Genomic DNA, 15,138 nt, shown 5'->3' with positions numbered 1-15,138 from the left:
ACTATATTAAGAATACAGAACAATGGGAGGCTGTTCTGCTCAGCTCCGCTCCGGAGCCACAACTCGCAGCAGTCCGGATGGCCGGTGCCGCTGCTACCGGGTTCCAAAGAACCCTGGCTAACGGCTGAGGGATGACGGGCGTCCAAGACGTATACCTTTCAAAAACCATCTCGGGCATTAAACAGGTCCTCTCTCTCTCTCTCTCTCTCTCTCTCTCTCTCTCTCTCTCTCTCTCTCTCTCTCTCTCTCTCTCTCTCTCTCTCTCTCTCTCTCTCTCTCTCTCTCTCTCTCTCTCTCTCTATCTATCTATCTATCTATCTATCTATCTATCTATCTATCTCTCTCTCTCTCTCTCTCTTGGGGATAAGCCATTTCATGTAATACAGTCACTGTCATGAAGACTGCATTTTTTTTTCAGCGTTTTTAATGGGCCCAAGCTACACCTGCGCTTTCAGGAGCGCCTTTGGCGGAGTGGTTTGGAGTAATTTTGACCCCCTGTAGACCCTTGATGTGCGCTGAAATCTCGACACACGGGCGCTTTTGCGTTTCGCCTCCATCGGAAAAAACAGCTGCCGCAGACGGGATCGCCCCCGCGCCCTTGAGCTCAGCAGTGCAACGCTTTACACGCTGAACCACTGCGGCGGGCCCTTCATGAAAGCTGTGAATGGTCAGTTTGAGACCCGTCACAAATAAACTGCTTGTAACGCAGCAGTTTTAAACCAAACTTGACACCTCTGACCAAATCTTACCTAGAACTCCGCCATACAGGAAGTGAACATGCAGCATCTGATGTGGACCTGCCCGGGACCACCTCAAGTCCGACGAAGGCACCTTTGTGCAACCAGCCTACACCCCATGGCCGCCTTCCAGACCTGTAGCGCTGAGTTAATGGACCATTTCCTCGACAACTATTAGGCTTTATACACAAATTCCTTGTTCGTGTACCCGTGAACTCGTGTATCGTTATGCCACCGGGCAAACTTTCTAATTAAAATAATACTGTTTCAAGGCCCGCATTAATTTTTGCATATAGCTTTAATATCAGTAAACAGCGTGCCATGTAGCGTGCGCCAAGTTTTTGGGTTCTAGCCAACGGGTGGTGTGATTACGATGATGATGATAGCAAAAAAGAGTGGCCACTACAGCACATGCTGTTACTATGAAAAATGTCTACCCGTTATCCACTGCGAAAATAGCTGCAGCCCTTTGCAATTACCAACACACCTTCCGAATAAACAATGCACTTACACTAAGGGTTAATTGGTATAACATAAACCCAAATGGGTCCCCAATTGCTTAGATAAACTGGGCGTTGTTGCAGTACATTTCCGGAGAACTGTGTCCAAGTTTATTTTATCATCGTTTACGCCAACAACCTGTCTCACAGCCTTTCAATGAGTTCTGTGAAACAGTTTCCATTACTCATCGCGTAGTCAAGTTTGTTTTCAAGGAGTATATGAAAGGATTACAATGGTCATGATATAAACCAGACTTCATAGTGTCCTCGCGTCAACTTCTGGGTGGAACTTCTTGAAATCAAGTCGTTTACCTCAGCACATTTGAGAACCAGTTTTCCCTACGAAATAAAAGCAAATGATAGCGTAAAACGTAGCCGCCCTTTCGCCAGAAATTTGATGTTCTTAAATAAAAGTTCTAAAAGGTTCTCTCCGCCTCACCTACTTTAGGTATCCGCAGCAGAGCTGTCCCTGTGCCAAATATGGCGATAAAATGTGCTCACTCCACAGCTTCAAATCGCCAAGCTTTCGGAACATGAAGGAGAGCTCAGAATCCCCCTTTACTTGAGATCGCTTGCAGAAGTTTCGTCGCAGCTCATATGCTGCTCTCTTACCAGCCAGCAATCCACATGATCCAACTTCAGCATTTTGTAACTTTCAAACTTCAGCATTTTGTAAGTGAACCCAGTAGCTGCGAAACTTTAAGGTAGTCACGTGACTAAGTGCGTAAGTGAGTGTTAGAAAAAATGCCCAAGTAACGAGCAAAACCAGTTTCATCTGTTAAAAGGGATAAGTGTTCCCACAGGCTTCCTGTCCATCTGCTTTTCCCATTATGTGTTTTATTTTTGTCCTTTGCACAATAATCACTGCCCGAGTCGGCGCCGTTCTCATAAAAGAGCACCGGTATTGTAGATAACGACCACGAGAGCCTAAAGAAAGGCGCTTCATATTCCTCGTAAGCGAAGGAGAGAGAGAGAGAGAGATAGAGAGAGAGAGAGAGAGAGAGAGAATAACTTTAATGAACATCAGCGATGTTAGCCGAGCCGTCGCGCTGGCTTGTAGCGCTAGATGAGAAAAGAAAAACAAAAAAGAAAAAAAAGTGAAAACGAAGAGATGTCATTTGATGCACCAAAAATTTTCAATCACAATACTCTGTCCAGTTTTCTGCTCCGGCGAAATTCTAAGAGAGCTTTGACTGCTCGTGTAGGACCGGACCAAGGAGTGGGACCGGACCAAAGAACCCAAAACAGCCCTCAGCTCAAGTCCTGCACCAAGCTGCCTGCACAAAGAAAATATGAGTTTCTGTGGGCGCATGGTGTAATTTGGACACACGCATGTAACATAAGTGTTTAACTGATGCGAAACAACATGCGACTAATCGTCTGAATAAATTGTTCGTTTTCTTTTGTGCTGCCGTCAGTAAGTACAGTGTCTTCAGGTTTTTAATACACCTAACAATATCCCGTAACAATCGAAGTGACTAGCGATGGCATCTAATCTAAACTGCGTATTTTTTCACTCAATTACATTGCATGTATCTACTCTTCAAGAAAGCGGAACAAGTAATTGCCGATCTGCCGATGTCCAAAGACAATGTACGCATCGAGCACTTTCTCCGTGTACGCACATATACGCTATCGCAAACAGAACTCTTTACCCACGGCATATAGTTGCACGAATGGCAACTTGATTTCTTTGCGCGAAGGAATACGATTTTGCTGCCGCGCCATTGCCACCAACTAGGCGCCTACACTATAGGCAAAACATAGTCCCCGGACCTTCACACAGCAAAGATTTAAGAGACTGTGGGAAAGACAGAAGTGGGGGCAAAGGATACTCAGCATAAATCTTCCACACAACCGAATTAATGTTAATAGCATCACATCGAGCGCCATCGGAGATGACACCGTCTATTTTTATTTATGCTCCGCCAGAAGGGAAAACGCCCCTGCCAAGAAGGCCCACACGTAAAAAAAAACTCGTAATTTGCTGCAGCACGCGTGAGCCACAACGTAGCCCGCTACGCCAGGTTTGTGTGGATGGTACTCCAAGCAGATTACGAAATGTCCCCACCATCGTTGTATTTTAGTACCTGAGTAGCACCACGAGGAGTGCACCAAAAGATATTCACAAGTCCACTGGACAATGAAGTCTGCCCTCAGTACGGCTTGCACACACTTCCACAAAACGTCGTAGCCATAGAGTCCGCTTAACAAACTATCTTTGGCGACATTTCAGCGTGCTGCACCCACGCTATCCGACCGATGTTCGGCGCGTACACCACTTCGAAGATGACGCCCAGCAGGAACCACAGCGGAGCGTACTCCAGCGTAACGAGGCCGGCAATGTTGTAGCGGTAGTTTCTGTAGTCCCACAAGCACGCATCCACTCGACTGAGCATGCACCCCGTCGTGAACTCCCACGCGTACATCCAGAGGGCGTGAGCAGCCGCCCTGACTAGAAGCGGGACACCTCGCGGCTGCAGAAAGGCGTTGATCCTCTCCATAACCAGAGACGCCACGGAGTAGATGAAGAGACTCCAGACGCTGGTGTATCCGCGTAGCTTGAGGTTTCCCGTGCCCTCTATCAAGTCGTAGAAGGCCGTGAATGTGATCTCGATGAAATATCCCTGCAGAGCGTACAGGTACGCCCGGAAGGGTAGGGACACCGGCTGCCACCTGGCGGTGCCTTGCAGAGTGCCGCCATCCCCGCCGTTTGGCACCATTTCTTTTTGGCGCCCTGTTGCGACGAATCTGCGCAATAAAGAGAAGCATTGAAGTGTTATACCTCTGCCCTATATACTATACTTTAGATTCATATGATTAAACAGCGTGACATTTCCAAGTCGAAAATGACGACAAGAAAAAGTTCTGTGGTTTCGTCATATTTTCGCGTGTCGTACTGTCGTCTTGTCGTATTCTTGTCGCGGTGGGATTCTGATGTTCTGTCGCGTGTCGTATTCCTGTCTTGTCGTGCCGGATTCCGTCTCGTCGTGCCGGATTCCTGTCTCGTCGTGATCCAAACGTTCCATCAGTAGTTGGACATGTTTCGAATGTTATTGCCCATTGTGAAGAGTAGGGTAAAATGGCAGTTCTGTTGTGACTGCAGGAATGTTTGTCGTTGAGAAATTTGACTTTGTCGTTGCAACAGAAATGTGTGTCGTAACAACAGATGGCTTCGTCGTAACAACCGGGACTTCTGTTGTCACAACAAAGTTTTTTGTCGCACGGCAAGAATTCTTGTTAGGTTTCTGCGGTATTTCTGTTGTGTTTTTAGACTGGGTAATACTTTCCACGTGGCCTGTCACGGGCATTTATACCGACATCGCATACTTTTGCGTCTGAATGAATCCCGCCTGACACGAATGAAAACGTGAAAAGTATGATTCTGATTCTTCCTGAAGAGCCTGATTCTCTAACGAAGTAGATATACAGGATAACAAGGTTTCACTGTCGGAGCAGCTGTCGTCCAAGGTCTTCACTAGAGCCGGTAGTGGGACGTGTAGGAGGTAACCCAAAAAGATAAAAGCGTCTAAATTTTTATATTATCTACAATGTCATTGAAAGAGCGAGGGACACAGAGTAAACTATATTAAGGCAACCCATTCCCGTGTTCACGCTCTATACGAGGTTGAAATTAAAAGTTTTCAACGCATGATAAAGATCGGGTGCTGAAGGATGGTTGTCTACGAGGAGGTCGCCTTGCCCGGTCTCCTATGCGGAAGTGTGGTGTGGGAAGGAAAACCTAACACATACTTGTGGGGTTTAGATGACTAACGTAGCGGAAGAACAGTTTAAGGACATCTTTCTAATAGCGTGTTCCGGTAACTCTGGCGAGACGTGTAAGCGATACTTTCTAGTATCGCTCAGCTACGATCTTGAGCTTTGAAGCAACAAGAAGGGAATAAATTTCGGTGTGTTCGGACCTTTACTGTTAGCTGATTTCGGCGATTTTTTTTTAATTTGCGGTAAAGGAATCAATCGTAAAAGCCAATAAGACCAAAAAAAGCTCACACAGCGGGAATTATACGTGTACAACTCGTATGTTCAACGTTCCAGCAGCCGACTCAACCAGTCAAACAACTTGGCAGAGTTTAGAAGAGAATGGAGCTAGTATCTGTTGCCGCACTTGTCTCCGTTGATGTTCGTTATCATGTTGAACTTGTTCGTTCCGCATTCCGTCACGCTGCTCGCTTTCGTACTGTTGACATTCTGTCATGCGTTGACCTGTGGCGCTGCGAGTTGCCTTGTGTCCCATCCCGCGTCAGGAACTTTTTTTTTCAGAGACTGTTGCGTTTCCCCCGACCGCTCTGTCGTGAATTCCTGAGAGCCTGTGTCGATTGCTGCGAACTCTATAGAGGGACGCTAAATACCTCCTTTACGTGGCACGTCAGCAAGCTTCCACTCCGTTAATTAAAACGGCTGCATTTGTGCGAGCATGCTCTTGAAAACAATAGTCTTTCGTATCTTGCCGTAAAACGACGAAAGCTTTTTGCGTGCATTATTTAAACAAGTTAACATACCTCTGCACGGAATTGCTCCGGCGTTAACACGTGGTCTCTTCGACTTGCCTTTCTGTAAATGTTTTGAGCAGTTCGCAGGCAGTCCAGGACTGCTCCAGCAACAAAAATTCTACCGTTAAAAAAATGCGCAACTTCGTTCCGGCAGTTCTGGGCAGTCTACAATGAAAAATCTAGGAGACTTCCCAGAAGGTCTGCTCTATTTGTCATTTTGGACTGCCCGGAACAGTTCCAGGGCAGCCTTATTTTCTGCTGCCTGTATAATATCTATTGCAAGAGCGTTCCGAGGCTGCTCAGAACTGTTCAGGACTGGCAAGTAGGAGAGAATATCTGATTACGCACTTCAGCCTTCTTTTTGTTTATTTCATTCCCAGCGCGCGGAGCTAAAAAACTGCAGTTGAACTCTTCCCGAGAATTTGAGGCGCAATGTTTATACAAGAGTAAGCATATTTTGTGGCGTTAAAACGGGTGAAATGAAAAACAAAGAAAAATTAACAAGTTTTGAATATCGCGCAAATGTGAAAGCAAGCATGGTGTTGCTCTAATGAGCAAACTTTTGATGAGTGAAGGTTCTTGCTTTGCTCATTGCCCTTTTCTTTTTCAAATGTTTGTGCATTCCCTCAGTACCTTCTTCCAATCACCACGGGATATTGATGATCTTGACCTTCACAGGAAGGCCCTTTTTCTATATTCAATGTACTTTGCAGTGCATATAGGCTCTTACTGAGTTTTCCTATCATTATTGTGCATCCTTCTACAGCTTTAAAAGGACACTGAAGGGTGACAACTTCTTTTTTTGTTTTAACTTCATGTTAACGCATTTTGTAGCTCTCTCTGCTTTTGTTCGACGGCCAGATATTCCATGTTTCCTAAGGAATAAATAATTAAAGCCGGCATTTCTCCGTGCCGTTTTCCTTCGTTTTTTTGTGACGTTTGAGAGCATGCCACAAAAGGCCCCGAGCGATGCCATGACTTGAAGCGCAACAAAAAACACGGACGAAGAAACAGAGTAGACGAGACAGGCGCTTAGCATGCCACAAAGAGCCCGAGCGATGCCATCACTTGAAGCGCAACAAAAAATACGGACGAAGAAACAGAGTAGACGAGACAGGCGCTTAGCATGCCACAAAGAGCCCAGAGCGATGCCATGATTTGAAGCGCAACAAAAAACACGGACGAAGAAACAGAGTAGACGAGACAGGCGCAACAAAAAACACGGACGAAGAAACAGAGTAGACGAAACAGGCGCCTGTCTCGTCTACTCTGTTTCTTCGTCCGTGTTTTTTGTTGCGCCTGTCTCGTCTACTCTGTTTCTTCGTCCGTGTTTTTTGTTGCGCTTCAAATCATGGCAACTATTCGCCAACTAGCCCAGCAAGAAGTTCTTCTAAGCCCCAGAGCGAGCCCGGCCCCACTTCACCCGATCGTCGCCACCTTCCCGAAAGCTCGCTCCCATATGCTTTTACTTTCGTCGTAGCCACTCATAAAGGGTCATTTTAACGCCATCTTAGTATGGAGGCGTACAGGCAAAATCGGCTGCCAGGTCGGACGCTTTATGGGCGGGGCTTGGTGACGTCAACGAAGCTTCACAGTAACGCCCTGGACGTGCTGCCACCTGAGAGCACGTGTCGAACATGCATGTGCAGTTGATCAAATAACTTCACGGACCTCTTGTTTCAAGTCGATTGCACTAATAATATTTGCCTCTGCCACAGCTTGTTGCATACATGTGCACTAGTGGCCAGTAGGTGCGGTACTCTCTCGAGTGCACCCGAATGCATGCTTCTTTTGTATTCTGCCTGTACGCAAGACGAAATATTTGAACGAAATCCTAGCTGCAACAAAGCCGGGCTGGGGCACCACATTTCATAATGTTGGATAGCTAACGCTTGTGCATTTCAAAAAGTGCACGAAAAGACAAAGGTTCCTGCATACATATTTACAGCTTACATGTTTCGGGTGCCTTAGCGGTTGTTTCAGAGAAACACTTACGAAAGCTCCACCAATCCCATGGATTTCACCATGCGTTCGCAATGTGACATTCCAAATTGTAGTGCGGGAAAGCGTATAGGTGGTATCAAGACCTGTTCGCGCGCTTTTGGTACTTTCTATGTTAACCAACAGATGCTGCTGCTCGAGCGCTATATTTGTATTCATGACACTCTAATTTACCGATATAGGTCAACTTGGTGCCCCTTTAAGGTGGATACCAATTGTCCCTCTTACAAATTGGAGCTCCCGGTCGATCACACTTGGAGAGATTTTGTTGTTACCCCATCTTCCCACCTTCGCAACCAATATCTAGACATTTCCTCCAACTCTTCCCTTTGAGGTATCAATTCATTTCAGGGGTATCTAGCTCACTTAACTCCATCTGCTGCTCTGTTTGCTTTTTACGCCGTTGCCTCACTTATCTGCATCACAAAAAAAGAAATAATGTCATCGGAACGGTCGCGCTTTGTTATCACTTTTTTTTCGTTTTCATTTTGCATTTCCGTGAAGACGAGGAATTCGCTGCTTCGCCTAATTGTCACGTTTTTGTTATCGCCCTTCCCAGGGGCGGAAGCTTCTGGATGCCGTCACAGCGATGACCTTGGTGTACGAAGCTCGCTGGGGAAGGGACGCGTGCCACACTTTCTGCACTGATAATATTTCTTACCGCCCACGGCACCACGACGACCGTTTTTCGCTTTGTTTTAATGCTCGCTGGCTGCAAGCTAGGCTCCTACTACATCCTCATAGTAGTTGGGACCCACATCTAAGAACCCGGTGTTAATCGACCAGATTTAGGGGAAATCCCCAAGGTGGAGCAAGTTTCCGCGAAGGAAAGTTTGACATCCACCTCAATTCTGGACCAGAACGAATTTTTCTTCAACTGCGATGTTTCTGAGAAAGCTGTACATGTTTCCTTTGTAGCCGTATGGCTGCATTGAGGTGGATGTCAAACTTTCCTTCGCACATCTAAGAACGTATTCTAAGGTTCGTATTTATGACCACAACGTTTGCATTGATGGACGTCGCGAAATCTAAATAGAAACATCTGAAAAAAAACACGCTTCATGCTGTGTTCAGATTAATCCAGAACCCTTGGCGGCACTTTCCATTACCTCTGTGAAATTAAAGCTACGGAGGTTACAGCTAGGGTGTCACGGCTGCTAAGCGAGCGTGACGTACGTATCCTTCTTTTTATTAGTTTTTCTCTCGTTCCTCATTACTTAGAATGTAGATTTGTGTGACTGCTTCACATCGCTTTAACCGGAAAACTTATGTATGCAACCAATATGACGAACTGTCCGACAGGTACCCGCCGCTGTGGCTTAGTGGCTAAGGCGTTGTGCTGCCGAGCACGAGGACGCGGGTTCGATTCCCGGCCGCGGCGGCCCCTCTTCTGATGGAGGCGAAAAGTAAAAACGCCCGTGTGTGCGAGATTCCGGCGCACGTTGAAGATCCCCAGGTGGTCAAAATTAATCCGGAGCCCTCCGCTACGGCGCGCCTCATCGCCTACATTGCGTCGGCGCGTTAAACCCTACCATCAATCGATCAATCTTTGACAGGTAGCAAAGTACAAGCTTTTTGGACCCTTCTCTTGTCGCTTGTGATGACGAACAGCTGCTACCAAAACACCGAGACCGGTTTAAAACACGCGAGTTTAGAGAGGCCAACAGGTGGCAGGCACTTATTTCAAATACTTCAGCGCTAACATATGCGCGCATCCTAGTAGAGCAACCTAGCCAGTAGCGCTACCTTCCCATCGTTCAGCGGTGACCTATCTTCCGTCTTGAGAACTCTAAATCCCCGAAACACGTAGCGTGAGGTATCTACGTCATCACCAAACTCGTAGCAATGCACACGTCCCACCTTTAGAGCACGTTGCGCAATCAGAAAGGCCTCCTCTGTCGAAGCACCGGAACGCACATTCTCTGTGTTGTTGCGCCGACCATCGCGCGCCGAGCTACGCAAGCGCACACGGAACAGAGCGAGGTCACGTGTCTTCATGCTGTTACGCGGCGAGCGACCACCGGTCGCCGCCGACAACGCAGACTCCCGACCAACGTCCTTCACCGGAGGAATTAACCGACCCTTTCTGAGGGTGAGGGTAAGCACTCGGAGACTATGACGTCACGCTCATTTTGTTCGTAGGCGCTTACTCTCGTTCCCAGAAGCAGGTGTCCTGGCTTACCCGCGCCGTCTGCTTTTGTTCTTTTGTGAATGCTGCCTAATGGACTACGCGCGGAAACATTTCGCTAGTCGCGCTTGACGCCAGAGCTTTAAAATTGGCAACGGTCGAGCAAATCATCGTTCAAAAGCGCTTACTTGCTACTGCAAAGGTTGCTGTTCGGCTCACAACAGTTATAATTACCGACGTTTACTGAGTTAGTAATAGCGCATTCTTGCGTTCTGCGACCGTCTTCCATTGTCTCCGTTCAGAATGCTGTTATGGTTGCGTCAGCTGCAGCGTTCGCCCGCTGTTCACATGTGTTCGTTGCACCGTCTACATACAGAGAAAATGAGAAAAAGCCTTCTGACTAAATTGCTCCCCCGTACGCGAGCAAACTTCTCTCGCACATGTCGTTACGTCGTCTGTTTTTCAGTGTAGTGTTCAGCGACCGCGCGTGTATGACATAATTTTTTTTTTCATGTTCTGCCCTGTCGGTGGCAGGAAAGCAGACACACGAGCCTAATACGATTAATCCTTCCGTCTAGCCCCGCACGCCTGTGGAAAGGTACAGATTTGTTGCTATGGTGCTGTTATTACTATTAAAGACGACAGTCTTTCCCGGGGTGCCTACATTTGAAAATGTCCGTCTGTCTGTCCGTCTGTCCGTCCGTCTGCCCGTCCGTCTGTCCGTCCGTCTGACCGTCTGTCTGTCACTCGACTTAACAGCCCGGTCAAACAGCAAGTGAAAGGACGCTTGAACGTGAAGGATATAGTAGGAAAGACCTTTCCAAACTACAAATTCCACTGGAGTGGCTCACACATGGCAAGGATAACCTAAGCAACATTACAGACAAACTGTAACTTCATAACCGATAGTACCAGCGTTATTAAAATTATTTACACATTGGGTTCGTTTTCGGACAGCAAAGGGGAAAAAAAACGACGCCTTAATTATGAACGGTGTCGAGAAGAGACGAAATAAAAGCAAACACTAAAAGAATAGATGTCGGCTCGAGCAGTTCCAAGAACAATCGAAACAAAAGGCGCCAATAGCAATTAAAAATGAATTGAGCTGCAGCAAACATCCACCGGGAGCAGCGGCAGGGGACTGGAAGACCGTGAGGGGTGGGAGAGGTGTTACGTGGCGGGGGAGGCAGACGACTATCGTCTTTCGACGACATTTGCAGCGAAGCAATCAGATACTCGGTCGATTTTGTTTTTTTACGGCAGTTTTATTTAATCAGAGATTCTGTAGAAGGTGCTAAACACAAACCTATACTCGGTTACAACTCAAAAACGGCACCACCTCATGTAGTGTATCACTCCGCCAAAACGCCGGACCCGTGACGTCAGTGCGCGCGCGTTTTGAAAGGGGTTTGCTATGAATGCGTGATATCGTCTGCCTTGCCTCACGCAGTTTGTTTTTAGTCACTGGAGTCGTCTATAAGCATATTAAGACCAAAAAACCACGGGAACGGCTCACGTCATGTTCAAAATATTCCCAGTAACGCCCTACTTGCGCCGCGCGGAGAAACATCCGGCTACGGTGATAAGGCACAGCGGCAACTTCCGGTGCCGTTCTTAAGTTGTCACCGAGTATAGTGCTAAACACAAACTGCGCATAGTGCATACTTGGGCCCGCCATTTTGCTCCTGTTACTCTATACTGCAGGGGTTTATCTATATATAGATACACTCTATATACACTCTATGTATCTATATATAGATACTGTTAGCAGTCTATAGATTGCTAACAGTAGTCAGTGGCGCCAATAAGTAGCCCCCTTGTTTCCACTTCGCCATCAATCAGCGCCATCCAGCTACACATCTGCTAGAGTAAGCAAGTACAAACAAAATGGACGCAACGTCACATCCGCCAAGAGCTCACTGACCCTCGCCCAATGTGAGGGTAGGGACAACCCTGACCCAGCAATCTCGGCGTGGCTTTCCCTCTCGTCCTACTTTGCTCTAATGAGGGCCTCTTCCATGGCACAGCTGGACCTCTTTCTTTGTCTCCGTGCGCCTAGTTGTCCGTAAACGTCTTCGTCACGCCGGTCTCCAGCTAACGCTGTTCCTCTCACAACTTTGTCTCGAACTTCTGTTACGGCGCAAAGCATTGACGCACGAACGGGAAAGTAGAAGGATTGACAGTTTTTTTGTGCTAAGTTTTTTGGTAGTGATCTCGTTTTCGTTTGCCCTGTGTACTTTGTTGGTGCTTGCTATTACTGCTGCTAGCAATGCTCGTGACGGGTGAATGGAAGAGTCTATCTTCCTTAATGGTACTCATACGAGACCTTGTTATGTAAATAAAAATAAATAAATAAATAAAGTCGGTCACATTCGCAATTGAGATGTCAAGACAGAGGAAACAGCGGAGCTGGTGGTCCTCACTAGCTTTAGCTTGTTTTTAAATGCAGAGCATTACTTTAACTCGCACTGTCACCCGTCGTCCCTCGGCGTTGTCCGCAGCCCTCCCCCTACACTATAAAAAAAAAATAATAGTTACCGGCACCTGGTTTCGATCCCACGACCCTGCGGGCGGAACGCAAGATACATGGTGCTCTTCCCACTGCGCCACAAAGCCGACACAGAATCAAAGGCTACGAACGCGCCTTATATCCTTGACTCATTCAAACTACGTCAAGAAGCTGCTGATACAACGCATTCACTACCTGTGGGCGGAACGCAAGGTACATGGTGCTCTTCCCACTGCGCCACAAAGCCGACACAGAATCAAAGGCTACGAACGCGCCTTATATCCTTGACTCATTCAAACTACGTCAAGAAGCTGCTGATACAACGCATTCACTACCTGTGGGCGGAACGCAAGGTACATGGTGCTCTTCCCACTGCGCCACAAAGCCGACACAGAATCAAAGGCTACGAACGCGCCTTATATCCTTGACTCATTCAAACTACGTCAAGAAGCTGCTGATACAACGCATTCACTACCTGTGGGCGGAACGCAAGATACATGGTGCTCTTCCCACTGCGCCACAAAGCCGACACAGAATCAAAGGCTACGAACGCGCCTTATATCCTTGACTCATTCAAACTACGTCAAGAAGCTGCTGATACAACGCATTCACTACCTGTGGGCGGAACGCAAGGTACATGGTGCTCTTCCCACTGCGCCAGAAAGCCGACACAGAATGGGAGGCTACGAACGCGCCTTATATCCTTGACTCATTCAAACTACGCCAAGAAGCTGCTGATACAACGCATTCACTACCACCAACTCCCCAAACACTAAACGTTAACGCAATACACCCACCCCCTATGCGACGCACTTACTCGAGTCCCCCTCGCGGGGAGATGGGCCCAATATTTTTTCTTAGGTCTGCCCAACTTATCGGCAGATTAGACACTGATTCCGCCGAGCGCACGCCGTCTCTCTCAACTATACGAGAACACCTGCACGTCAGAACTTACGACATCACTATACAGGGTGTCCCAGCTTTCACGCAACAAGATTTAAAAATAAAGCAATGGCGTTACTCGAAGAAAACCTAGTGTTTTAGTACACTGAAGTAGCGGACAGTATTTTTGTGAATTAGACTTAATTCATTATTTGTAATTATTTATCTAACTCGAGAAGTAGTCCCCTAAGCATTAAAGTGTCGATGAGGCCCTTGTAGGTACCCACGAGAGGCGTCTAACTGCGGTATTTTCGCCGACGAACCAACTGCGTGCTCGTTTATTCTGACTGATAACGAAACCCCGCGAAATACGAAAAATACCACATGACGGGGCTCTCGCCCGCCTCGCAAAGCAATGCCCTCGAACAGGCTGCCTCTGAGTTAGCCACAATGAAATAAAGAAAAGATAGAAAGAAGAAATTGCGGCCAAGTTTGTGCCTTATCTGCCACACGCGCTCCGCGAAACTTGCTGCTGCTGCTCCTTTTTTTTTTTGCATGTCATTATCAATGTGATGCGCTGTCTAATCGGGCGGGTGACAGGCGAAGCAGTTGCCTCCAATCAGCTTATTGGAGGGCGCTGCTTTATAAGGCGTACAGAAGCGCCGCCACGTGGTATTTTTCCTATTTCGCGGGGGTTCTTTATCAGTGGGAATAGATGAGTACGCAATTAGTTCGTTGCTGAAAATTGATTTGATTGACTGCGAGGCCTAACGCGCCGACGCAACGCAGGCGATGAGGCGCGCCGTAGTGGAGGGCTACGGATTGATTTTGACCACCTGGGGATCTTTAGCATGCGCCGAAATCTCGTACACACGGGCGTTTTTTGCTTTTCGCCTCCATCAGAAAAGCGGCCGCCACGGCCGGGAATCGAACCCGCGACCTCGTGCTCAGCAGCGGAACGCCTTAGCAACTGAGCCACCACGGCGGGTCGTTGCTGAAAATACCGCAGTTAGATGCCTCTCATGGGTACTTACAGGTGCCTCAGCGACAATGATGATTAGAAGAGTACTGCTCGAGTTAGATAATGAATTACAATTAGTTATGTCTCATCAACGAAAAAAACAATCCAAGCGCATCTTTTCATCATATACAAGTACCGCCATCTAGTAAACAATCCAAGAACTAAACTAGAGGTGGCTACATACATACGTCGAGGATGGACAGACCCACGCCCTAAGGAGCTTCGCCCCTAAAATACTGTCCGCTTCTCCACAGTATTGCAAACATTATGCACTAGGTTTTCTTCGAGTAACGCCATTGCGCTTTTTTTTTAATCTTGGTGCATGATAGCTGGGACACCCTGTATAGGCGCAGCCAATTCCCGACGCGCGCCTCCCCACCCGAACATCTGCGCCGCGACGCCCACTCCCACCACCTGCTCGTCGGCTCCTTGTGTTCCCGCCACTTTCCCCTTAAACTTCTTCGCCTAGCATTTTTGCCGTCTACACTTTTCTGCGCCGAGTTTGGAGCGGCGCAAGGCACAGATGGAACTGAAGCTTAAATAGCTCCGCTGTTAATAAGTAACATTATTAAATAATATATTGCAATGCCTAACTCCGCGCCACCAAAAAAAGATTCAGAGATACACGGAATGTGAGAGTATATCGCTAGTGCGGCTGAAGTAGACGCTGCAGGAGTCATTACACTCTCACAAGTGCGTTACAAGCACACCGAAAAGGGGGGAGACAGTTCGCTCTCTGTTAACGCAAGCTCTACGTCCCCAGAATCAGCGTTCTCCGTGGCTGTGGTGTGGTGCTCTTCTTACGTACGCACTTTGGCTGAAATTCCGACATTTTATTCGTGTTTTTTT

General features: G+C 47.4%; 1 protein-coding gene across 3 annotated transcripts in view; it reads right to left on the bottom strand.

Moving 5' to 3' along the window:
• Nucleotides 1-3,114: 3,114 nt before the first annotated feature.
• The window catches only part of LOC144143526 (transmembrane protein 229B-like), a 42,075-nt gene continuing 30,051 nt past the window's right edge, over nucleotides 3,115-15,138 (bottom strand). For 2 of the 3 annotated variants that reach the window (XM_077675307.1, XM_077675306.1), the window contains exon 2: nucleotides 3,115-3,988. In XM_077675307.1, coding sequence (XP_077531433.1) covers nucleotides 3,445-3,988 — 544 coding nt within the window. In that variant the 3' untranslated portion in view covers nucleotides 3,115-3,444. Of the gene's footprint in view, nucleotides 3,989-9,609; nucleotides 9,793-15,138 lie in introns of those variants that run through there. The other variant, XM_077675308.1, reaches the window with a different exon arrangement.

Source organism: Haemaphysalis longicornis, unplaced genomic scaffold, assembly GCF_048455015.1.
Source record: "Haemaphysalis longicornis isolate Haplotype H1 unplaced genomic scaffold, Haemaphysalis longicornis Haplotype H1 scaffold_6, whole genome shotgun sequence".
NCBI classification, from domain to species: domain Eukaryota; kingdom Metazoa; phylum Arthropoda; class Arachnida; order Ixodida; family Ixodidae; genus Haemaphysalis; species Haemaphysalis longicornis.
This window is presented reverse-complemented; position numbering and strand designations above follow the sequence as displayed.